Genomic DNA, 27,410 nt, shown 5'->3' with positions numbered 1-27,410 from the left:
TGCTTTGACCCCTCATTTTATTTAGATCAAGATTTACATACATAACAAAAGTAGCCAACAATAAACATTTCATCACAGTCCAGACATTTCCTCAGAATTATCACTGGTAATTCACATAAACTGTAGACACGAGCAAATAATCAATAAATCTGCTTTATTATTATGTTTGTAACCAAGTTAGAATTTAGAGTACTGTTGCAGATTCTGTCCTGACCCTAAAGAAAAGAACCGTGAACATCAAGTTTTTAACAGCATCATTAATATGTAACCTTACAATATCAACATTCTCTCAGAAGAGTGTTTGTCATTATAATTCCAAATGTGGCACTTGCAGAAACATAAATGGTGAAGTCACTCATTGACAATAATTAAGTATTTACAAGCAAGGAGTGGAGTTAAATAACATTGTGTCAATGTAGACTGTGCTAAGGCATTTTGAAAGGCTTCTGACTTTCTAGGATTCTCAGAGGCAGGGTTTTCTACAAGAAATGACAAGTTAAATATTGTCAAAGATATAATAAAAAAAACACCTTGCCATCTGCACTTTATGAGCTATACAGAAAGAGAAGAGCATACACCAAGCAACAGAAAGATAGACATAGGCAAAAAAAACAACCCGTGATTATATACATCAGGCTACAGTTTCACAATACAAAACCTGAATACGTCTAATACTTAAAATGAATACATAAGTTTATATAGATATTTTTTCTCTTTATTTAGCATCTAATTTATTTGATTATCAAATGTGTATAAAAATCTACTTTGTAGACAATGAAATATTCCAACACTGAAGAAGTGCAAGGTAAAACACATGGAACAAAGGTTAAATAAGAATTGCATTTGTATTCACTGCTATATTTTTATCCTTCTGGTTTGAATTTGGCAATACACAATTGAATTTGGTTATACACAGCCCCATCTATCATGGTATTTCCCTTCAGTGTATGCAAAATAATATTGCTGTTTGTATGGACATTCTCTGACAAAAGCTACTCGCTGCCCTCTTCGCCATTTTGTTCTTCTACAGTGATTGACAGAGTTAGGATTCCATTTCCATGATATAAGATCATCACAGAAACCTGCACAAAAAAGGCCACAGGTTAACTGCCAATCAACCAACCCTCATTTTTATTTGAGGAGGATGCCTGTCTGTGCCACTAATTAGTGGAATTCTCAAAAAAAAAAAAAAAAAAAAAATTAATAATTCCTTCATCACATCATTTACCCATTCAATACAAGAGCAATAAAACAAACAATAATAAAAAATACTCTGAGCAGCATACACATTGTGTTTTTATCTACCGATTCGTTAAGACACAGAATTTTCACAAACTAATGAAAGAATAAAAGTATAGCTTAAACCTGTGTTTATACTGTAGATCTGTGCAAAATGTACATTTGCATCTGTAATTTCGATCTTTCTAAAAATCCCTCTCTTGTTTCTTGTAATATAGTGTTGTTACACCAACAGCGTATGTATAAATCCAATTTTGTGTGTTTAGTAGAGGGCACTTTCATTATAGGACCTAGGGTAGGTTGGGCAGGGTCTGTTCCAGGGTCCACTGTAATCTGCATTGGGGAGACTCAGCATACTAACGCTCTTCTGCTTGTTCTTGAGACCCCAGCTGAGAAATGATGGCTTTTTTGCTACCTTGCGAGACTTCTTATCATCCTCTACATGTGCCAGGCAGATCATAGAGTAGGTCTTCGGCAGACCGCCGTATGTAGCACTCTTGGTGGGCTGCAGAAATAGAAAGAGGAGAGGCAATTAAACTTAGCAAAACTTGATCTGAATTAAAAACTATGAACACTCAATTTAAATACTCACTTATATTTCCATGCTCTATCTACAGCAAACTTAAGATCACTATGGCTAAAATTACATGTACTTGTATGCATTTCTGTTACACTATGACACAGGCCTGGCTACATTAGGTGAGCTTTTGTTGTTGATTTAATGAGAACGTAATTCTATTATGAGTCAGTCATCAGTGTATTTATGCTTTTGGTTCTGCTGATGTTTTATTTACACAGTCTATCAACACCCACAAATATTCACAAAAACCAACAGCAAGACCCTCAAATGTGAAAATTAAACTTCACACAGCAGACATTAATGAATTAATGAATGATTAATGAAACCGAGTTTAGTTATTGGTTAGGCTTGAGAATATAATTGAATATATATATATATATATATATATATATATATATATATATATATATATAATTAATTTCATACAGCCACGCATTGTGAACATTGTTAATATTAACTAGTTCTTGGTAAGATTTTAATATATTTGCAATGTAATTTATTTCTGTAATGCATATCTGATCCTTCACAAATCATTGTAATATGCTGATTTAGAAAAAAAAAAAATCAATGTTAAAACAGTCATGCTGCTTTTTTAAGTTTATTAAAAAGAACAGCATTTTTCAATTTAATGCATCCTTCCTGAATTAAAGTATCAAATTCCTTTAACAAACAAACAAAAAAATCTTACAGTAGTGTCTATTCGTATCGATCTTGTTATTTTTAGTTTATCTAAATGAACCTAATTACAAAATTTTACATATAATTTCTCATGCAATCAGAGAATGGCAGGTAAATAAACCATGAGATAAATGTAGTTACCATTGGTTGGCTGCTGCTATCCAACATGCTGACCACTCTGATGCTGACGCCCTCCTCATCCACATCCTTTAAAAGCTTCATAACATCACTCACTCCCATCCATTTACACTCGGTGTCGCCCACAGCAACGAGGTAATCTCCTTCTTTCAACCCCTCAGCCTAGTGATAAAGAGATAGTGGGAAGAAAAAGAAACAAAGGAAAGAGAAAAAGGTCAGAGAAGTAAATCACGTCCTGCAAGAGTGGCGCTTTTCCACTATTATTTATGGTATGAGTTTATCGGCACGACCACACGGCCGTTACCACCGAGATCAGGCCAACAAAAATGAGGGGGGTTATCTGTGGGAGACACACAGCTGCTTGACACTCACATGGTCAAAAACAGGTGCAGTGGGCGTGGATAAACAGGTGTTTTGTTTTCATACAATTGCTGTGGGCAAAGATGAAATCTACTGTCCTCAGCTTCAGGGACATTTACACGTATGCAAAGATGAGGTTATCGCTTTGATAAATGTCACGACAGTTATCCGTTTCTGTTTGTTCTTCTTATTAAGGTGACACAGCAGTAATTATTTAATTGAAATAAAATGACGGGGAGAGAAATGTTTGCACAAGGACAAAACCACTTCAAGAAACATGATAAAGGTTTTGCACAACACAAGGATGAGTAAATGAATGGTGGCAAAAACTGTATCTTCTGGTGAACTAACATCATTGGTGTCTGTGTCGGTGCGTAAATACTCACCGCTGCGGGACAAAGTGGATCCAGTGACTGTATCTGAACGGGTGCATCTCCCTTCAGAGTGAATCCGAGGTCTCTGTCCTGTAGTCTCAGTCTGATGGTTCGCGGGGCTGACCATCTCTGCTTTGCTGAAAACACTGACAAAGGCCCCTATGCAACACAAATACAACACCAAATCACTATAGCAACTCACCAAATTCAAAGACACACAGGGTGTTTTTAACTTTAGCCTGGCACCCTGGTCTTTCTAATCTGACCCTGTTCGTTATCCAAACATTTGGCTTACTGGCACGCTGACTTCATGCAGTATATGCGAATGGCTTTGCTCATGTGATGAATAAAGTTTATTTAATATTATCAAGAAAAGCGCCGACATCTGAGGTGATGTTAGGCTTGAATAGTTCTTCACCAAAGAGCCAGACCTTATTATAAGTCTGAATACAAAATGTCAATTTTGTTCACATAATCTTAGTTTATTTTAACAGAAGTACCAAAGGTGAAAAAGTCTGAAAGTCAACATGGTTTAGAACCACTTGTTTAAGGCATATGCAGCATTTGGTTGACCTCTGCCTCAGAAAGGCCACTCAACATCATTAAGGACTTGCAAAGCTTTTATGTAAAACTGAACTCCCTGTGTATTACGGAAATGGAATTCAAGCGAGGGGGTCATTTTAAAGTGCCCATGGCAACTGCTACAGGATCACAGCAGTGGTTCTTTAAACTTTCTGAAAGTCACTCAGACATCTGAAGGGGGTAAAACTAAAACATACGCGTCCATAAAAACTAACCAGATCATAAACTCTGCCTCTTTCACCTGAATGACCCTGCTCCCCACAGCCGGAGGGAACAGAATATATACGTCAATGTGGTTCTCGAATGTTCCAGTTCTGTACACCAGATTTACAATTCTAGCACAGTCAAAATTATTCTATTCTATTATTCTATTCAATTTAACAAATTAAAAATGCAGTTAAAACATACAGACCTGCCAACCTTAGAATCAGTGTGGCGAGCAGGCCGGCTGGGTTTGTTGTGGGGGTAAACCATTTACAGTTTAGTTAATTTTGGCCATTTTTTTTTTTTAAATGCCATTAATATATAGCAATATTTATTTTATTTTATTTTTTGGGCTGATTTGCAGTATACAGTAGCCTATATGTCTCTGTATTTTGAATTTGGATTAAACAAATAAAGTGAATGCAAGCATTTAGGCATATATTATGTGCAAAAAAAGGGTTAAAATCAGTGCACTCTAAAAACTAAAAATCATTTTAAAGCATAAGTTAAAGTTACTAAACTAAAAATGTAAATAGTAAAAAGAACAGACTGTGTAAAAAGGCTATTTTGATTACTCCATTACACTTTACAGTTAGTGTTATCATACAAATAAACTTACTTGTAGGTTAAATTCTACAGGTCACATGTATTTATTTAAAGTGAAACCTGATGGAAGTCTGTCATTGATAAAAATCAAAGAAAAAGGAGAAATCCTTCCACTGCTCTAGTCGCGAATGAACTTTGGTATTTTGAATTAAGATTAATTTATATTAATTTTATAGTTTATATATACACAATTTATAGTTTATGTGAAGACTTAAATTTAAAGTGGAAATTTTTCAGAGCCTGTTAAGTGTTAAAAAATAATGGCTTTCAATTATATTGTAATGTTGAAAGGCTGTAATTATTGGCTACAATTTATGGAAAATTTAATAGAGATATCAGTAACATTATCATCAATGATACTGGGTTTCATTAACAGTAGGCTACTTCTTTACAAAAAACTTTACACAAGTTTAAAAAACACTTTAAAATGTGACAGCACATCTGCGTTCAAAAAGCTGTTCAATATGTATTTGTCTGTGGACAAATAGTAAAGAATGAGTTTTGTGCCAACATTAAATACTAAAGGTTAGAGGTTTGTTCAAAGTAGGAGTTAGACAACAGTGATGACACAGTGGATTTGAGTTTCATAAAGTCATAGTACGGGATGTCATACAACTTTGAAATTCATGTTCAAACCAGGGTTATTCATATTAGTACTGTAAAAGGAGTATAATACTCTACAGACTGACCAAACAGATTTCCCAAAAAAATCTAAATTACAACTTGTTGCCATTGCCAACTGGTTACAGTATTTTGGTTTTACTAATGAAACTGGAACCTTGGATCACTGGGGCTGTGGTCTGTTTGGCCAGTGTGTACAGGTCAATCAACATGGGTCTGTTCAACAGCACACATGCTCACAGGATGTTATGTAAAACTATTCTGTGTGTACTTAAAAAAAAGAAAAAACCTGCTAATTTGCAAGAGCATTCCTGTGCTGTGAAAAGAGCTCGAAATGTCTTTGAGTGAAATTAGTAGCCCACATACCAGCCGCTGGAATAGGTCTTTGACTTTCACCTTGGTGGCAGCTGGAATCTCCATCTCAGCTTTCTTTTCTGTTTTAGCTAACAGAGGAGGAGGAAAACAGGGTTACAGCATGTTTATACGGTCAACTGAACTTACAGAACCACTGTGGTTCTCTACGGTAAGATGCAGGTTCTAATTAGACCAAATCGCAGTTTAAACTGCGATGATTCGGCCAAAACAAACTCACCGTTGCAAAAAGGATACTTTTTAGATATAAACAAACAAACAACCTATAACAACTTTCTACACAATGAGCCAATAACATAAATCTACAATAATCCAATCACATGATCAGGCGAGACAGAACGTTTGTTTATACCAGCATTGCATATCACAAACGTGCCAGGACACATCCGGATGCATTAGTGTTTATGATACAAACGTGTCATGCTTAAATGCATTTCTGATACACTACACTTTTCGCTCCACTGACTTCCATAATACTCGTGCAAATGTGAGAGACAGGAAATGCAAGCTCGTGCGAAATGCACTGTGTTCCAATGTTAAAGTTTAATGGATCATGAAGGCTTGACTCTTAGCTGAATTAAAATTCATATTAGGACCATTGCAGTGACTGTAAAAAATTTTAGAAAGTAGAAAAGTCTAGTGAGACCATTAATATCAGTTGTCCATCTCTTACTCACAGATGATATCTGGTGCAAGCATGTAGTCTGTGAACTCATCTTCCTTGTCGTTTTGTTCAAACTTGGTAATAGAGCGCTTGAGGCCAGCTTGTAGGATGTCACTCAGGATGTCCAGTTTTTGCAGGTGTCGACAGCGAGAATGTATACGGATGGCCTCTTCGTGTCCCATGATGGAGCGCTGCAGATGAGCTTTACCTGAGCAAACAGAAAGAAACGGTTAGTTTAGTGTGTTTAACTGGAATATCCCAATCATTTACACTCTCTGTAGGTGAGACAGGTCTGTATGTAGAAACCTCTCACCTATCCGCCGTCTCTCCTCCTTATCCTTCAGGATGTCAAAAGGAGAACGGCTCTCTGGCATGGTATCATACAGTTGTGACAGAGCCTTCTCTTGCTTGTCCTCATCATCACTGGGCGTCACTACACATACAGACACATAAAATCATCAATATTTAAACTGCATTGCTTATTTCAATAAAACAGGAAACATGTACATTAACATTAAAAAATGTCTGTTGTGGCGACATAAAAACAGAAGTGAAAAAGAGGGGATGGGGGAGTGACTACTTGAATAACAACAAGAATGTTACATAATCTAATTTGTTCTGGCGCAGTCTATCAGAACCCTGTCAAACACAGCCTGAGATATTAAACCATCCCTGCCTTTCTTCTACCTCCCTCTCTTAATGTCCTTAAAAAAACACCTCAGAATAAAAGTCCATTAAAGCACTGACACCTGATTCCTTTACTCTCCCAAGGAAATGGAAACATTTTCTATGAATGAGACACAAAGGTAACCTTTTAAAGGTTCCAGTGGGCTGTTAGCCGAGCTGTGACTTACAATGGTGGTCCAGCAGAGCTGTGGAGACAAAGTAATGGGCGAGAGAGTTGTAGTGACTGGTCTTCAGCTCGGACATGGTGGTCCAGAAAAAGGGCACGTTGTTCTTAATAGGGGTCTGGATCATGGACTGGTGAACTTCACTGTAGGTCTCCCCCACCTGAGAACAGAAAGGTGAGAGGGGTAAATGTCACAAGCACTCTGGACAGAGGCATAACCTTAGGCTTTAAAACAGACCTTATATAGACATCCCAGGTTGAATTATAACAGAAAGAACATACAAAAAAAATAAAAAATAATAATCATAGCATATTTTTTTTTATATTTTTTTTTGTTATTTACATGTACATTCACTACTGTTCAAAAGTTAAGGGTCAGTAAGATTGTTTTTTTGAAAAAGTCTCTTATGCTCAGCACGTGAAATATTGTTACAATTTAAAATATCCATGCAAACTGATTCTTTGATTAATAGATTTAAAATGTTTAAAACAAAATAATTTATTTGAAATATTCTTTAAAGCCCCTTTTAATCAATTATATAATAATACATCCTTGCTGAACTAATAACTGTAATATCACAGATTTTTTTTCGTACCTTGGCAGCCTCTTGTGCTATTTTGAGCAGGCTGAAGAACTCATTTCGGATTCCTGGAAGAGTAATTAGCTCAAACATACACTCCTGCGCCTGTGCTAGCATCAGCCGGATCAACATGCTCAGCATAGCAGGGCTCATATCATAACTGGGGGTGTGTGTAAATGTCTCCTTCAGGTAGTGCAGCACACCTGCAGCAGAACATACACAAACAAAATCAAACAGACAGAATTAGGCAGAATTTAATATTGGAAATCAGCATCCTTATATTTGCATTCAAATTTAGCAGTGTGTAAATTAAACAGAAAATTCGGGTAAAACTTTAGAATAGGGAACACATTCACTATTAATATAAGAATATTCCCCCAATAAACTCCTAATTTGCTGCTTATAAATATTAAGTAAGTTAGTTGTTAAGTTTAGGTTCAAGGTGGATTAAGGGATCTAAATTATGGTCCTATAGAATAAGGCAGTGGTTTTCAACCTGTGGTCCGTGATCATGATTTGAACGATTTCTAAATCTCTTTATAGCACGATTTTCCGTGGCCCTGACCTCCCGTAGTTATGCTATCCGATCCAATCAGAATGCATTGCGCCTAGCGCGAGAACAGAACAGACTGGGCATATGCCTAACTCCAGGTTCACACACTGTCTGTGTGAACTTTTTGATAAAGCTCTAATTGGTTTTCTTTTGGAAATATGTTTCAAATTAATCCTGAATGAATTTATGACTGTAAAAGCATATCTGTGTGTCACAATCGCAAAATTGATCAAAGAAATCGCGATAGGGTTTTTTTTTTTTTTTTTCATATCACACAGCCCTAGTTCATTCAATAAATACAGTTAACAATCTAGCTTCTGAGTACTTAGTTATTAACCCAACAATAGCAGGGTCAGTTAATTTTTTTTTAAGTGGGCCGCGCAAACATGTGTGTGGTTGTGTGGGCCGCGAGTTGAAAAAGGTTGGGAACCACTGGAATAAGGCATTAATATTTGCTTTATAAGTACTAATAAACAGCCAGTGTGCTATTAATATGCATGCAAATAAGCAGCTAGTTAATAGTGAGAATTGTTTCCAAAATTCTAGATAATTTCTTAAGATTCCCAACATTATTTGACTTATGTAAAAAGCACTGTCATTTCCTCCTTTTAATGCTTTTGCAAACACATCTTAAGAGATTAAAAAAAAAAGACCTGAAGGACAATGTGTCAATCAATCTTTGTCAAAATCACAACAACAAAAGGAGAGAGAGAGATCATATTTGGCCCTTCTTTCCGGTGGAGTAATTCAAAACAGTCATTGTGATGAAAGACAGCAGGGTTGGCTGTTTTGATAGCTTAAGAAAGCCAGCCAAATCTCTCTTTATGCTGCTGTTATTTTAAGGAGGTTAAAAACTAGCCAAGAGTTCCCATGAGCCTTTAACAGATCCGCTGATGAGGGGGAAGGATTACATCATGTTCTCTCCACTTTGAAACCCAACCAGAACCCAAATATATGGTCTGTTCTCATGAGGCAGGAGCTCATCCACAGTTCATCATAGCCAGTTTTGGATATTTACCTTGCCTTCTTGCAAACTAATCTGGATCTGTACCACATTACTGATGTTCCAAGCTGGTTATGTGCATCTTTTCTGCTCAAGTGCATCTACTTAAAACATCTCACCTGCAGATTTCTGGAAGGCAGCAATGGCGTCCTCGAGTCCAGCTTGTGTCTGTCTATCGGCACGGGTTCCAATCTGGGAGTATAGAGCTGCCATGTTGAAGAGTATGCTGGCTTTCTCCAGAGAGATGTTCTGCTGGCACACAGGCACACCAGTAAAAGAGTCATACCTGCGAAGGCACAAAAAATTTGTTAAAACTCATGATGACAAAAGCACTGATGAGGCTTATTTTTAGTTTGGTTAAATATGCAATGCTGAAGTGCATCCTGTAGCTTTATTATTAGTAATTTTTTTACAGCCCAGTCAGACCAACTGTGTGTTTTCTCTGAATGACTTGTGATGTTTACAGCTGATACAGTGGTGTATAATGTCATTACAAACATATCACTGCTAGTGTGGGTGAGATTCAACGTACCAAGTGAAGAAAATGGCAATCTGGCGTGTAGGGGAGAAGAATCGAGGTTCTAAAAAGGACAGTTGACTGAAGTAGTTTGCAAGCAAATCTACACCAGAAGGATTACGACTGGGGGTCCGACAGGCCTGAAATACACACATTCACTCCAATCAGACCGGTCTCGTTGTTCAGCCTTGGGTTTCGAACCGAACACTTTTTCAGATGTCACATCATACCTGTCTCAGGTCCATCAGGTCATCGATCTCAACCTGAAAGTTTGAGCCGTCTTCACTGTAGTGGTCCAGGATGATGTCCTGTTGAAAAAATAAATAAATAAATAAAAATTCACATCAATTTACTCTCGCTGTCAAAGCAAACACAAAAATGTCACACAGTCACGCATTCATAGGCCTGTTCCTCTTGCTAAACTTGTCTGTAGTGAGAAAACAATGACAGTGTCATAGATTCACCATGGCTGTGTCATTACAGTGGAAGCATACCAAAAACTGATTGATCCTCGTCTCTCAACAAACATCTCAACACCCACTTATTTATAAGATAATAAGGAGCATGCTTCAAATATCACTGTAGACTTTCAAAACCACAATTAAAGTTTTATGGAGTTTATTCATTCATTGTTTCTTCTGCTGTGACCTACTTCCCCTTTTCACTTTGAAAAGCTTGATGCCTGACCTTGAGAGCAACTGAGAAATCCACATCCTTTGTCTCCTTCAGTCCCAGAGGGATGAGTGGAATGCTGGACGTCTCTCTGTGAAATGAATAAAAAGACAGATTAGAAATTAAATTTAGAAAACCAAGACGAGAACACATTCAGTAAGAAAGAATGAGCCTTAAGAAAGGCCAGACCAGTCTCAGGCCAGTGATTCAGCGATGCCAAACCTCCTACTCTCTGTGTCTCAGAGCGGAGACCATTCTATGCCAGCTTCAATCATCTCCAAGACTGAACCAGCTTATACCAGAGTAGAAGATGGTTTCCCATTACAAGCCAGTTGACCCACTTACGTTATAAAAAAAAATATTGCCTATCAAAAAACTTTGACCCAAGAAAGAGGTGTGTGTGTGTGTGTGTGTGTATTTTGTGCTGCTCAAACTTTCATGCATGTGATTTTACAGCATATAAAGTGATGTTACTGCATTAACTACAATGCTTGCTTACAAAGAGAACACATGAGTGTGAGCTGATGAAAGCCAGTCCTTTTGAACAGTAGTGTATAATAAACTGACATTGATGCATTATGTAAAAACATCTATTTAAAACTAGATTAATGAATGCTTTAAAAAAATAGTTTATTCTAAGTTCATGTTTACAAATTTAACCTTGTTGTAAAGTGTAACTAAGTAATTAAACACAAAAGAAAGAGTATGTGAATGTCAAGCATTCAGATTCTGTTACAGATGACTTGCAGGTCTACACATAAGACCTCATTCTCTAGGAGTTTAGAAATGAACTTGTTTCCAGTGTGAAAGCAACAATAACATTTGCATGTTCTGACAGCCGCCACATTCTGCACTACTGTATGTAATGAGAACTTCAAGAATGCAATGCAATCATGTTGCAGAGAACATTCACTGCAATGAGACACACAGAGAACAGAAGACAGGTTTTGTTCCTGTGCAATCTTCATGTCATGGGAATGTTTGTGTTTTCAAAACAGACAGAGAGGGACAGAAGGGGTGCAGGGGCTTGAAAGAAATGAAAGAATGCAGTTCTGTCCTTTTACTGACACACACACACACACACACACACAGTAAGCTGGCAGCCAGGTGCGATGAAGAATGCCACATTGTGCGCAGCTACAGGAAGACCTTGTTCTGTTTGGATTTCGGTTCATGAAACACAGGTGATAACACTGCACCAATGGGAATATTCCTTTTCTCACACCAAGTCATACGTAGGAGGTGATACGATTTGTTTGTTTAACAGGACAAATAAAGCAGGGCTGTACAAAGTCATAATAATAACAATCAAAAAAGTACAAAAAACAAGTGGAAGTACTGGGATCATGAAGGGATCAAACTCAACCAATCAAAACTACTAAGAGAGCTAAATTCTTCTATAAGAAATATAAATAAACTATGGTTCTGCCAAATGGGATAGTTCTCCTAAAAATGAAAATGAGATGTTTTCTCAGATGTTTACACCCCCATGCAAGGGGGTGTAGTATTGTTTTGAACCCCAATGACTTTCATTACAACATTGATTTTCTTTGTAATTATTGGTGAAATTTACGAGCAATTTCTGAGTTAAAATTGTTTAAAAGAAAGTGCAAATAACATTTAACAGAGTGGTTGTCCGTCATGTTTACAGCTTTAGGCTGAGTTGTAACTACAGATGCAGGGCAGGGGTTCAGAATCAGGTGCATATTGTCAGCAGGAGGGTTTTCTGGTTTACTATAAACCCTCCAGGCACAGAGGATAAACACTCTTTCAGTAGTGCTTGGCCCAGAGGAACAAACATGTTATGAAGCTAATACTGATGAAAAACTAGGCCAGCACAGCAGGGTTTGAGCTGAAAATATGGCTGAGCTTTCTTAGAGCGGAAAAAAAAAAACACCAGTTCTGGTGCAGACAGTCAAGCATGCCAAAGACACTCAAGGGTGCATACACACTCTCACTCAAAGTGGTCTGAGAGGCAAAAAATGGGCTTATAGAGGATTTAAAAAGGACAAGAATCCAATCGTAACCAAGGAAACACAACATACTTGCAGTGTGACGGTCACAAAAGCATGACTTCACCTCCATTAGTGAATCCTTTCATTTCGGATGTTGGGTTTGAACGTCCTTGAAGAGACGACATGCAGTTCTCTCTCTATTGCTATCTGTTTTAAGCTATGACCATTTTTAGCCAAGACATTGTTAACATGTAAATGACGGAAGAGAATTTGTCATACATGCTATAATTGTCATACCATGGAAAAGGCAACAGAAACAGAATTCAAATGAAAAGGAAAACTCTTGCATCCTCTTCTGACACGTGAGGGGGAAACATGCGGCATGTGTATGAAAGAAGAATGACCTTGAGGAATTTACCAGAATTATCAAACCACCTCTTCATAAACTCATCTAACCAGTTATGAGGAACAGAGTCTAATTCTATTGGGAATTAATGTAGAAAGAAACTGATTGACCAATGAGACGATTTCTTGTCTTCCCTTTAAACTTAAGCCAAGTTCACAGGAGAAGTATAAGGGGTGGGCTGTTCAGTGTTTTTCACTACAAACTACACACCACAAAGTATTCATTTCACCTTTAGTGTGAAAAACTGTGGATGTCATTAGTTGGGTAGAAGTCATTAGACAAATAATGTCACAGAAGGATTTGTGCAGCTTCTAATCTCCTAACTTTTGCATTGTTGTCCTTCAGTTCACTCAAAGTCCCCAAACAGAGAGAGATTTCTTTTCTCAAACTGGAATGTCTTATGACTAAAGGCTTTCTGAGGCATGTATCCTATCACAGGAAATGTATGTGTCAGCCTGCGTGGAATATGTAGCCACAGAAATGACAAAAAAGCTTTGCTGAATTCCGCAAAATTCAAACACCTATCATTCTTTACACTCCTCTTACATTACTGTAATACCTCAGGGATTTCTATTAAGAGCAGTAACTGTGCATTCTGTCTCTTAATCCATGTTCTCATTGTAACTTTCTTCACCCTCATCAGTGCTGCGTGTACTTACTGTACATTCTGATAAACGTCCACAGAGCTGTTGAGTCCTTCCAGTTGCTCCATAAGAAGCTGCAGATCCGAGTTGACATAACTCAACTCCAGCACCACCTGCTCCCGAACCTTATTATTGGACGTCGCCCTTGAAAGAGAGAAAGAGAGAGGATAAGCGAAGGACATGTGCAACTCAGTTCACAACACAGGACAAGTGGCTTAATTTTTTGAACAGATTGAAATGTCCAGCTAGTTTAAAATCTACAGTACAGAAGGAAGAGGCTGATAAGACGGGAGTCTTTGTTATTTTGTGCGCCCCCAAGCACATGATATAAGTGGTGAGTGGGCAGTACAGCCACGTTTGTCGAAGAAAAGACTTGAGAATTCATCTTCACAATCCTGATACAACACACACTAAATATAAAAGAGAAATATGCCTAACTACAGTCAAAAAAACACAGAAGAACACTATTTGCATAGTGACCCTGTTTTATCTGACTGCTATTCTAAACTCTGGTCAATGGGAGGAAGTGAGATGAATAGGTCAGGTTGGACTTGAGACTTTTGACCTCTTATTTAAACTGGCAACGTCACACTTGTGCCAAACTGTTAACCACCATCTCCTATTTTAATCACATACCTAATGGTTCTCAAACACACTCACCTGAGGGGAAAACGTGAATCCTAAAGAATCCTTTATTATATAATAACTAATGTAATTCTAGACTAATCCTAGATGCATTTATTACTATTAATTCTTATTATTAACAGTTTTATTTGTATAGCGCTGTAGTAGCCTTAAACAAAAGTTCAGCTCAAAGTGCTTTACAATGAAAATTACACTACATAAATCCAGATCAAATATCAAAACTAAATGTAACAAGCTTGAGGATGACCTTCTTCACAACAAAAATAAAAGACAGAATTGATGGAGAGCAAACAAAAAGGTAAATTAAAAATAAGAATAAAGGAACATTATATTGTTCATCTTGTTAACCAAATTGTTATTGATCTTGAAAAACACAACAAAAACTATAAGAAACAAAAATAAAGAAATAAATTGTAAGACCAATGTAAGATCCAGAGGAATATTTCTGATTCCATTAGTTAATGGTTATATGTAATGACATAGTTTTTTTTAGTGAGTCCAGAGGCCTATGACAATGCAGATCAGGATGTTTTTTCATTTTAAAGTAAATATGACTTTAATGAGTCATGGTTGTCCTCCGTTGAATACCGAACATATCTCTCACTGATGGAAGCACATGGAAATGTCAACTGAGAGTGGAAGATTACTTGCACCTCTCTCTGCTTTTCCCATTTTCTATTTTAATAGAGTGGTGCAGTTCCAACAGCAGAAGGGTCAGAATTTTTTTAAAGAGTCATGAGGACAATAAAGTATTATTCTGTACACCAACTCAAAGTCACGTTGGCAGGGCACAACACTCTGTGAAACCGGTCGGGCCTGTGAGCTCACTCAAACAAACACACGCACACACACACACACACACACACACACAAGAATGTGGACTACAGCCGCTTAGATATGAGAGAAAGAGACAGACAGAGAAAGAGAGAAGGATTATTGTAAACATTGGGGGAGGGAGTTTAATAAAAGCAGACGACTACCTAACAATTGATCTATTATGTGGCCATCCTTTCTTCCATAAAGCACAAACCTCTGAGACCCATGAATGAAGGAACATTCCAGATCATCTCTGAAGATAGAACAGCTATGAATGGAAGATAAAGAGATTGAGCAAGCATCCACCCCCACCCCATCCCAATATTAATGAGCTCAGGTAACCAAAAACATGCAGACATCCTGCTCTTAAGTAGGACAATGAACCGAACTCATGTATATCATTATAAAACAGGCCTTCTTTTAGCTCTGAAGCACACATTAAACACAGAGGCAATTAGAGTGTTTCACTAAACTATCGACAGAGAGATCCTCAGGCAGTGTTTGCATGTATTGTACATGTGAGAGGCGCACTGCTATCCCATCTCAAAAAGCTTAATTTTAACTGCTTCTGCTGACATGTTTTTTAGGGAGTATGCGTACGTGTCTGCGTGGGCACAAAAGTCACCTGCTGACTAGTGGGAATATCATTACTTATAAAAACATTCCTTTTTAATTAAAAATCACCAAACCAATGTATCTGTTTTGACCCAGCCTTGTTTTCCACCAGGTTTCAGTCAGCCAACTCACAATATCCATCCAAACTGCAGCCAATGTCAGAAGACAATAACTCAACAAACATAGGCTACAGCTCAAACATATCAGTGACCCACAGAGAGGAAAAGAAAGGGACTCACTTATGGTTTCTTATTGAAAAGGGCTTGTCCAAACATTATTGTTCTAATAAGATTTAAAGCCACTTTGACGTCAATGCCAATCAAATGCTTTGCTCCAAGGACCAACCCAGCAGGTGTGTCCTTCAAAACCATGGAGATAACAGACACACTTAACATCCCCATGGAGACTGGTTAGTCCAATGTTACAGTGTGCGCTCATCGTAAAGGGAAAACACTGGCAGCCTTTGAGAGAGCTGACGTATAAGCATGGGATTTCACAACAAGATGCAAGATGCATTCCATTCTGAATGTCTGCAAAGGTATGAATGTGGGTGTTTGCTGATAAGATGCTAATGTTTCCTGTCGGCTTATGTTTCATTTATATAAATGCTTCCTTGAAAAGAAATGATAACAATCTGTCTGACAGTCTGGTGGTACTGGCCAGTTACAAATCAGGCAAATTATGTCCTACAAAGTACAAACCAAAAGTACAATCAGAGCTTCCTTGTCCTTTAAAACAGAACATTACATTTATTTGACAATTTGCATCAACATTTAAAGTAGGGATATAAATGATGCACACAAAACTGGTTGAAAAACAATAAAAATATAAGACGACTCAATTGAGATGTTAAAGGAGTAGTTCACTTTCTGAACTTGATGAGTTGATGGGAACCATTGACTTCCATAGTAGGAAATACTTTGGAAGTCAATGGTGCCCATCAAACTGTTCGGATACTAACATTTTTCAAAATATCTTCTTTTACAGGTTTGGAACAAGTGGAGGGCGAGTAAATAATGACAAAATTTTCATTCTGGATGTGGACTACTCCTATAAATTGATCGCGATACAATTGAGTGGGAGTTTATATGAATGTATCTCTGCCTGAGGGGAACTGACTATCTTCACAAAAGTTAGATATGTAATTAAAAGTGCAGCACTGCAGTTTACAGTGGTAACCAAGGAAACCAAGGAAATGCTGTGACACTGAAAACTGGAGTAGTGGCTGCTGAAAATTCAGCTTTGCCATTATAAATTACATTGAAACAGAAAACACTTATTTTTAATTGTAACAGTATTTCAAAATATTAAAGGTTTCATTAAATTTTTGATGCAGTCTTAGTAAGCATAAAGCCCCGTTCACACCAAGAACGATAAAAACTATAAAGATAACGATATTAGTGTCCAAGCCAGTGGACGATATTGTCTGTTTATTCTAATCACACGAGCGTTTGCCGCTTTAAACTCTCAAGCTCATTACAGCAGGACTGATTCTGATTGGCTGTCAGTGTTTTTATCGTTCATCAGCTGGATTCTTTAATATTGAGAACGATCTTTATCGTTATCTTAATAGTTATCACCTTTGGTGTGAACGGGTCTTAAGAGACTTTATTTAATTATTAAAGACGATAGTGTATGTAAATCTAAATAATCAATGCGAGTTATTTTGGGGTAATGGCATTCTGTTTACTGTACATCATAGCAGTGTGCGCAAATATATATATATATACACTGATCAACACTGACATGCATGATTTTATTGTTGGGTTATAATGAGTCTATTTTGTCATTAAGTCAATTGAATGCAAATTGAAAGTACTCACTTAGAAAAATATATAATGTAACCTTATTCCCCTTGATGTGCTACAGGACACCAGAGGTGACACTAAAAATATTTGCATTATAATTTGCATGTTTTTTAGTCAGACACAGTTTTCCTCTCTCGTCTGGATCAGCTACAGTAGCATGCATGACTGACCGGTGGTTACCATTCAGAACAGTGCCAGCATTCCACAGTTGACAGCTGGCTGCTAAAATGTTTGAAAATGACTTGCGTGTTAAATGTTTCTAAGCAAACAACGTTCATATATGAGTTTATGGTTTCAGGTTTCAGTGTCCTAGCAAGGACTCTATGGGCTTCACGGGTATGAGGTCTGAAAATTGAAAATCTCACATAATTCCCAGTCTCTTTAGTCATCACCTTTAACAAGTCACAATGTTACTATGTCTATCATCAACTCCAAATCTGAAGGTAATAATGCTAAAGGCACAACTGACTGAAAGACTGACTGCAAACATGTCTCTGCTCCAAACATTTTCTTCTGCACACTCACAAAAAGAGAAATACTTTGACGACAAGTTAGAAGCAAGACATCTGACTGAAACCTCACTGCACAAAGAGCAGTGGATTCCTCAAAAACAGGGCAGTGATTCACCCGACAGAGTCAGTGCTCTGTGGTCCAGTGCCAGATACTTCTAGACTGATGCTATTATGTAACCAAAGACAAACTATCGATGAATGACTATGGAACCTTCTTTAAAACAAAAAACAAAAAACCTGTTTCCTGCATTTGTTTGCATATCCACACATGTGCCAGTAGGCTAACATGCGAGGTAAGGGTGATGAATGAGCATTTACCCTTGTGTTTGTGTCCACACATAAAATGCTTGACTTACTTGAGAAGGTTCTCTGCTCCAGCTCTCATCCTCATCTGCTTGATGATTTGCTGGTTGAGAAGTGCTCTTTTATTCTGCAGCTTACTCCGGCCTGTCTGAGCAAATGGATTACATCCCTGTCAGAGAAAGAGAAGGAGAAAAATAAAGAAATCAACAGTTTTGCCTGTTATAAATGCTGTGAACATTCTTATAAAGCACAACATTATATGGTGCCTATTAATGATAAACACAAGCACATGCCAGCCGACACATACACTTGTTATGTTTAAGGTGTGCTGTACATGAGATAGATTTCCAACCCAGACACACCTATAGAGAGAGGATCTGTCATAAATCTAATATCTGAGGGAGGAGGTCTGATTTATAGGAGGCTGGTATCAATCTAGAATGGTTAAAATAGCAAACCTCTTACTGCTCTTATCGTGACAAATATTCCAGAAGATTCTACAGTGAAAACATACTGTTATGACTGAGCACAGAGCAAAGAGCAGCAGTTCTGAAGGGTCTAAATGTCATTATTTCATATAACTGATTGCTTGATTCTTATAGATACGGTTTGCTCCTTATGTGAACAGCAAATATGGTGCATTTAGGGAAAGTCAAACTGGCACTTTTACCATAATTTGCTGCTTAATGTAAAGCTACCGGGTAAATGATTAGGATTGACAAGTGTACTAAATGTTGTGATCACATTTTTTACAAATTGCAAGTTTAAAATCCAGTCATTTCATATTATTAATGTAGGTATGATGTTCATGCAGCAGCTTACAGTGCCAGTTTGAATACACTAAATCCCATTTTGTATTTGTGAGACAGCTGTTAATAACATCTAAAAGTTCAGTGACAATGGCTGTAAAAGTCTTATTTGACTAAACATTATTTAAAGGGGGTCATATGATGATTTAAATTGTTCCTTTCTCTTTGGAGTGTTACAAGCTCTTGGTGCATAAAGAAGATCTGTAAAGTTGCAAAGACTAAAGTCTCAAATCCAAAGAGATAATCTTTATAAAGGTTAAAGGCAGGCGTACACGGTGCAATTTTTGCTGTCGTACGAGTTCACATGCCATTTTTTTCAATCATGTGGAAATTGTGTATGCTCGTAAGGTCGCAGCTCGTATCATGTGCGAGGAATTACGAGCCGAGCAGAGTGCCTTACAAGCACTTCCCGACCTCCCGATCATTTTTAAACATGTCTAAAAAAAAAAGTTTGTAAGTTATCGGTTTGAATTCGTGACATGTGTGCGGTTGAACACGCCGATTTGTTCATCTATCTGAAGTTGACCAATCATGAACTAGGAACACCACAGAAGAAGAAAGACGGAGACGGCAGCGCCATGGCGAATGTGGACTATTGACCAGGAGGATAAACTCGCTGAACTCTGACAGGAACAGCGAGCACTGTATGAGGTTTCTAGCAACGTGTACCATGCTTTCTCTTGCTCTCTCTCTCTCTCTCTCGCTCTCTCACACACACGCATATGTAGTTTACTGGGACTCTCCATAGACGTAACGGTTTTCTATACTGTATATTCTATCCCCATACACTACCTCTATCCATCACGGACAAATGCATGTTTAAAATTTCAAGTAAACACGTTTTTTTTAAGCCATTTGGTTTACTAGGGCACAGAAATTGTCCTCAAACCATGTTTACATTGTAATACATATGTTAGATATTTATAAACCATATACAAGAACACACACACTTTTCTGTTGCGGCTCGTATCAATATTTCATATGCATTTATGAGAGAGGGAGAGCAGTTATATTAGGCGCGTTTTGACTTGAAGCGCTGCAGATCTAATGCATTGGATCCGTGTTCTCTTATCTATCTCGTGGAACTTTAATGTCATACAGTGATCCTTCTGTGCAGCGCTGCTTCAAGTCGAACGCGTCTATCAACTTCGTGCGATTGCTTCGGAAATTGGCAGGTCGTAAAATCATGTCATATATCACCTTGTCCGTACGATTTTCAGATTAACTCACTCGTGACATGTGCGTAGACATACGATCTTCCGACCATCCAAATTCGCACCGTGTACGCCTGCCTTAAGTTAACCACGCCTACCTAAAACGGCTAATTCAAACACGCCCCCAAATGTCTACGTCACGATGTGGGAAGATTTGCATAATGCCGCCCAAGTTGTATTTACAACACTGATCCAGAATGGTTCAACCCAAATATTCAGATGTGTCCAGCACATTTTATGGAGGACGAGGACTGTTTCCTGAACCAGTAGCCTGCAATGCATCTGTGGCACAACGGCTGTTTCTATAAAGCTGGGCAGTTTAAACGTTGCAAGGACAGTCTGGCACTTCTGACTCACAGCCTGAAAGTTCATTATTTAGATTTAAATAATTTGCTACTGATGATTCAAACGCAAGTTTTGAGCAGTGTAGAGTAGGCTTGTTTGTTGTTTCTCAGATCAAAAATGCAGACATGGTTTTATGGTTACGCGGTGCAATACGCAACACAATGCGTAAAAAGGCAGTATAAGTCATTATAATCAGTAATTATGTCCCAACAGGATGCAACAAATGCCTCATGGGTTTTATTGGTTTTGTCTTGTCTAGTGATGTCCGGATCACAAACAAATCTTTCTATTTAACCAGATCTTCTTAGTGAACTGGTCGAACCAGTTCACCAAATTGAACTCAATCATTTAGAACAGTTCACATCTTCAGTATTCACTAATCTAGGGCTGTGCGATTAATCAAAATCGAATTAAAATCGCGATTTGAGTGTGCGCGATTTCTAAATCACTTTATAGCACGATTTTCCGCGGCCCTGACCTCCCGCAGTATGTTAACTGAACCAATCAGGATGCAGCGCACCTAAGTGGAGCGCGAGAACAGAGCAGACTGGGCATATGCCTAACTCCAGGTTCACACACTCTGTCTGTGATGCGTAGCCTTTTTTTTCGAGCCCATGTTAATGGAACAGAACGTTCACACTGCACGCAGTAAAAAGATGAGAACAGAAAAGCTTACAAAAAAACAAGATTTAATATCTTGCACGTGAGCACAGAGAGAGTTGTGAGTGCACAGGACACAGGTTGAGTGAGAGGAGACGCGTTGTAAGGCAGCGTGTATCTGAGTCCTTATACAGTCTATGATCTGAGCACGCGCATCTGGTTTTGTGAACAGAGCAAAGGAAATCTTTGTGCGAGTCAGTGATGCGCGGGTTGATCCAAAATAAGCGGGTGCCCGCGGTTATGAGTCATCCAAAAATATTTTTAATGATATTCGGGTCGCGGTCGGTCGTGTCCTTTGAAATAAAAATGCCAATTTAACCTTTGTCATTTATATAGTACTAGACACATTTTTGAAATACATAGGCCTACACTTTATTGGCTGAATAACTGGCATGAAGATGACACACAAGCTCAGTCTGCACGTAGAGTTGGAGGCGGCAAAGAAGACTGCAACGTCGCTGTTTTTGGTAAAACATGATTTTGACGACTTCATTGAGTTTTGTTTTATAGAAAACAATTTTTAAAAGATTTTCGTTTTGTATAAATTGTATCTTAATTTTGATCAATGTTTTATCAACCAGTTGCCCGTATTTAATAAGAAGCAAATATATAGCCTATTGAGAAATATAGGCTACATATTACAGAAAGCTTGAAATGTCTTCTTTTAAACGAAAATATTCAAACCAAAATAAATGGGCTACTCTCTGATGATGTAATCCATATGAAATGTGGATTTCTCTCTGGCGTTCATGGCGAGTCTGCATCGTCAACTTCATCTTTGCAGCGACACAGAAAACACCAGTTTATTACTAAACAATAAAATGACTCCTTGCATATTTTCGAACCAGCAGGCCATTCTGGGTTGAGCGAGACCCCACGGAATGAGCGAGCGGATATTAAGAAATGCGCTCTCCGCTCACGAGCTTGGATCAGAACAAACCCGAGCCTCAATGTCTGCTGACCTTGCAGAAAGATACAAATAGACATAGCCAGACTAGACTATTTTAGTACAAATTATGAGCTCACTGACGATTTTTTATAATTCTTGACAAAATATTTTTTTTGCCTAGTTAGTTTTGCCTACGTTCCTATGGCCCAATGATGTTACGATGAGCATTTACTTCTTTTTTAAAATGCGGGTCAGGAAGCGGGTTGGGTACAATATTTTATTTATTTATTTTTTGCGGTCCGAGTTGCGGGCGGGTTAGTTGAAAACGTCGGTCGAGTGCGGGTTATTAATACATTGACCCACGCGTTACTGGTGCGAGTGCGTTATTATTTTAATGTGCTTTCGCGTTACAATAATGCGCTCTCCTTGCTGCTTCTGAACCACGTACATAACTTACTGTACACGCACTGCAGATGTGTGACCCTTGGGCAATAAATATATTTGGCAAAACATATAACACCTGAGGCACCGCTACAGTGAGCTCTATGACCAATGCATGGCAAAAAAATAAATAAATAAAAAAACAAGAAAAAACAAAATCCCTGACCACAGTTTTATTTTATTTTTTTCCATATGTCTAGACATTTTGTTTGACATCTTTACTTAGTGATTATTTTGACTTATGTCTGTTCTAGAGACATTTGATAAAGCTCTCATTGGTTTTCTTTTGGAAATATGTTTAAAATTTATACTGAATGCATTTATGACTGTAAAGCTGTCTGTGTGTGTCAATCGTGATTAAAATTGAAATCGCTAAATTGATCAAAAAATCGTGATAGGTTTTTTTTGTCCTTATCACACAGCCCTACACTAATCCACAAATTACTTAAGTTATTTGGTATATAAACTTGCCTTAGACTCCCTCTGACGTGAAATAAATGCTGGCCTGGGAGACGACGTATGTTTTCCATCACACGCTTGAGGCATTCGGCCAATCACATGGCACTGGATAGCTCGCTTTTTCAGAACGATGAGCTTTGTAAAAATCGACGCGTTTCAGAAGGTGGGGCATAGAAGAGAAACAATAATCTGCATTATTTAGAAAATAATGTGTTTTTTTTTACCTTAAACCACAAACACATTGCATTACCTCAAATACACAAAATAATGTTCTTTTTAGCAGCATCATATGACCCCTTTAATAACTATAATCAAGGTTTATTTACCAAATTTTAATTGCTGGACTGTGGCATTTGAATATTTCATTTGTAGGTGCAGGTGGGAACATCTCAGGACGAAGACAGGCAGCAACTATATCTAAAAGTTTTAGATGTCACACAGCTCATATCTCCATCTCTATGAGTTACCAAGAACCTCTCATGAAAAGAAAAATCACCCAACACACTTGAGACACGAACATGTGCAGTGCAGAAATCCTCTTGTATTGAATGACATGATGACAGACAACAAGCTGCCCAGTGTGGTTCTGTTCACACAATACAGCTTGACTGAAAATTCCTAGAAAAATTTAAGCAAGTCACCCCCGTTATATAATTTGGTAGTCAATTGGTTAACAACTGCACTGAGTGTGAGAGTAGCAATCAGAAACAAGATTATAACCATAGCCTGCTGAGAGCTAAACATAGGCTCTCTCAATACATGCAATAGTGGTTATCAAAAGGACCCAACATGACCTCTGCACATTCTAGAAGAGTGACCAGGCCAGTGTTTAGCCAAGCAGAACCAAAGAGCTGCCAGCACAACTGTGTTCCACAGTCACAATCATACAATTACCCCGGACTAACAATGCAGACAGAGCAGAAACAAGGTCCTAATCAAACCAGGGCACAAATGAGACCGAAAAACAGGGTTCAACATTATGCAACTGTTATATATGCACAAATATGAGACCACAGTAACAAATGTTTATTTATATTTTCAGCCATAGGACATCTAAATGTGACTAACTGCATTGGAGTACTGAAGTTGGGCTTCAGTAAACACCCATTAAAGAGTTAATGTATCAGAAAGTGTATTTCACTCTGATGAATTATTAATTTTTGTTAAGACCACACTGTTTCTTGGTTTTTCTAGCTAGTTGACTGCTATTTGATGATTTTACTCAATCCGTGTAATGCTGTGAGAGGTTCAGGAGCCATGTTATACTAATCGTAAAGCTCAGAACAGCTTCTCCTGCCTGTGGTGGGACAAGAAATTGGAGCATCTGTGTTTCATTAATGTTTGTGGTTTGGCTATGCACTTTCACTGGGCAGATGCAACGTTACTAGGAAGAAAACTGGAAAAACATGCTGAATCTGCGATTCATTTTCTCCAAGCCCCATAGCCCAAGCTGAATCAGCTCAGGCAGAACTGGACCAAAACCACATCACCACTCTGAACCAGCCCCCCACCCGGTAACAGGCCTGAAACCTTCTCGCTGAAAACGGCGACCACGCTCATTTTCAAAGACTTAACGTAACAAACAGGGGCGTCATGCATTCATGATTTTTGAGGGGGCACTTTTTTTTTGGGGGGGGGGGGGGGGGGGTATAAGTCATTCTACGAAAGCACTGTATAACTGATATAGGCTTATTTTTTTAATTGTTTTTTTTTCCTTTTTATTCAAAACAATTCCAAACATGCTTAATATATCAGGAAATATCTCGTTTCTCAAATATGTGTAGGTAAACGCGTTTTGCACCTTTATAGATTGCTATTTGATCAATATATGGAAATGTAGTGTAATCTATTAACTACACATAAAAACCTGACTTTTTACTTAAGTGCCATATCATGCCATAAAATATTTTTAATACGACTGAATTTGCATTAAATGTAAATTTTAATAACAATATTGTAAGATACTTATTTTAACACTTTCATTTTACAGAGAGTAAAGAACATTTACATTATCAAAAAACATTTTCATTCAGTCTAGCCAGAGTTCAGGCACTCTCAAAAACTCCCATTACTCCCATCACTGAAGCACTTTACATTATGAAACGAATATCTTACTTACATTCGTACGCACATCTGCACTTTTTGTTGTTTCTAATGAGAGAAATCGCTAAATAATTCAGTCAGCGAGCAAGTGAACAAAACACCGCGTTTCAGTGATGACTCTTCTGGATGTCTCTGATTGGCCATTGCATCCATAAGCGCAACAGAATAGTTTCTGATTGGTTATCATGAAGCGTTGTACGAACGCGTCTGTCTCTGGCTCAGCGCCAGCCAGCGAACGCAGATTTGAATTTAGCAGCTGATGCCGGGCACTGAACGATCTAATCACACCGCTGTGATTGTATCAAATATATAAAAAATATTATTCTGCAATTTTTTTTTTTTCGTTTGGAAGCTGCATTTAAAATCCACTTGGCTCAGAAATCTGAGGGGGCACGTGCCCCCTCACTTCGAATGGGCACCGCGCCTCTGGTAACAAATGAAACGGAGACAGAGGAACTGTACTAAACACACATGACCACTTCCGGCAGCAGACTAAACAAAATGCCTTTCTTCTAAAATCTGACCATCCACGCTGTAACGCAACCATTTTTGCCCGCATAAACTCAGAAAACCCAGTCAGTGGTTCATTTTTCTGTTTCGCTCTATGTTTTGCATACAAGGGGGCTTCAGAAAAACGTTTCAAGGGAAACTGTATAAACTGATCACTGTACTGGTCCAGTTTGATATCAAACATAAGAATAAGAAGCCCTAAACAACAAAGCCAATAGTGCACACACTTCAGGGTGGACTGTACTGAGAAAGAAGAACATTTACAAAGACACTGAGCCAATTTCACCATGACCGCTGCATAATCTGAATGAAATCAACCAAAATAATAGCTGAAATCAATTTAAAACAAAATATAAGCAAATGCCAGAAACAACTCTTTGAGTAAGGTACACAGTTCCTTACAAATAATTAACAATAGTAACCACAATTTTCACCAAAACACAATGATTGCGCAGTAAAAGATAGCAAAGCAATAATTCTGGCAAACATACCAACATTTCTAAATGTATGTGTTCCTCTTACTCCATACCATTTAACATTTAGTCTGTGCTTTTATTGTTTATGATATTTATTTTAGTGTTTTTAGTTTTGTTATTTTAACTACTTCAAAACAGTAAGCAATCGGTTTTGAAGTTTAACCCCTTTCTGCACATAATATTTAATAGCACATATTCTACATACCTACTGTATCTACTATACATTCACTACCTTTATTTACATTTATTTGCATTATTTCGAGGACAACACTGACTGGGCAGGGTGTAGAATAACACATCTGTAAATAATTGTTTACAATTGTTTATATTTTAAATTATATTTTATAATTAATAACTGTTCGATTCCTCGTCCACTCAATCAAAGAAATGATCGACTAATCTAATCTGTTAGGCTATAAATTTAAAGTTAGTTGCATCTTCACTTGTAATCACAAGCTATTAAAGTTGTGCTTGTATTAACAATATCTGGAGTCATTTCTGTCGGACACTAGGGTTACCATTATATTTTTGTAAGGGATTTTGGTATAAAAGAATATTAAGTAAATATTAAGAAGCCAAACGAATATGGTTTGATAGGGTGAATAACTAAATAAAAGCATCCATAAAGCAGCAGAAATTCAGAAGAGAAGGTATAGAAGAACATTTTGTACCGAGTCTAGACTCTTTAGCTTGGCTTTGTTTGTGGGCATCAGAGCTCTTCAGCGTCCACATGCCCCGCAGTTGTGTGTTCATCTCCAAAACATCCCATTACAAACACCCAATGAAGAAGGGAGGCTACATGCCTCGTCCTTCACTTGATGTCAACACTTATAACTCGTGAAAGAACAGAAAAATAAGTCACGTATGTTTTCAAAAAAACACTAGCAAAACCATCTAGACCGTGACTAATAAAAAGCCCTGATGAATTTATCGTCAGCTCCAGAACCATCGAGAAAAACAGAAATGAAATTCCGCGTCACTCTTAACGTACCTTTTTAAAGTAGCCATTCTCCACCGGTCCGCTTGTCTTGCATTTATTGGGGATAAGAGTGTCCGTCATTTCTGAACTCTCAACCGATTGCCTCGATGAAATTCAGAAAGCAGAAGTCGTTCCTGCAGCTCAACAGGTGTGTGTCTACTGAACTCAAGTCTCAGATGTCTGTAGCTGTTTCACCGTTGCCAAAACTCTCCTAATTACTTTCAGCG

The 27,410-nt window shown here is 37.8% G+C and overlaps 1 protein-coding gene across 1 annotated transcript; it reads right to left on the bottom strand.

Annotated features, from left to right (window-relative positions):
- On the bottom strand, positions 1 to 27,410 carry LOC132106792 (rhophilin-2-like). The gene is made up of 15 exons (XM_059512788.1): positions 27,196 to 27,410; positions 18,352 to 18,467; positions 13,615 to 13,743; positions 10,610 to 10,685; positions 10,153 to 10,230; positions 9,938 to 10,062; positions 9,525 to 9,691; positions 7,865 to 8,052; positions 7,273 to 7,429; positions 6,732 to 6,851; positions 6,432 to 6,626; positions 5,749 to 5,825; positions 3,382 to 3,528; positions 2,639 to 2,797; positions 1 to 1,744 (listed from the first exon to the last, which is right to left on the bottom strand). Exons 1-15 carry the CDS (start codon positions 27,262 to 27,264, stop codon positions 1,502 to 1,504), a joined length of 2,046 nt encoding a protein of 681 aa, XP_059368771.1. The 5' UTR covers positions 27,265 to 27,410; the 3' UTR covers positions 1 to 1,501.

Source organism: Carassius carassius, chromosome 2 (assembly GCF_963082965.1).
Source record: "Carassius carassius chromosome 2, fCarCar2.1, whole genome shotgun sequence".
NCBI classification, from domain to species: Eukaryota; Metazoa; Chordata; class Actinopteri; order Cypriniformes; family Cyprinidae; genus Carassius; species Carassius carassius.
This window is presented reverse-complemented; position numbering and strand designations above follow the sequence as displayed.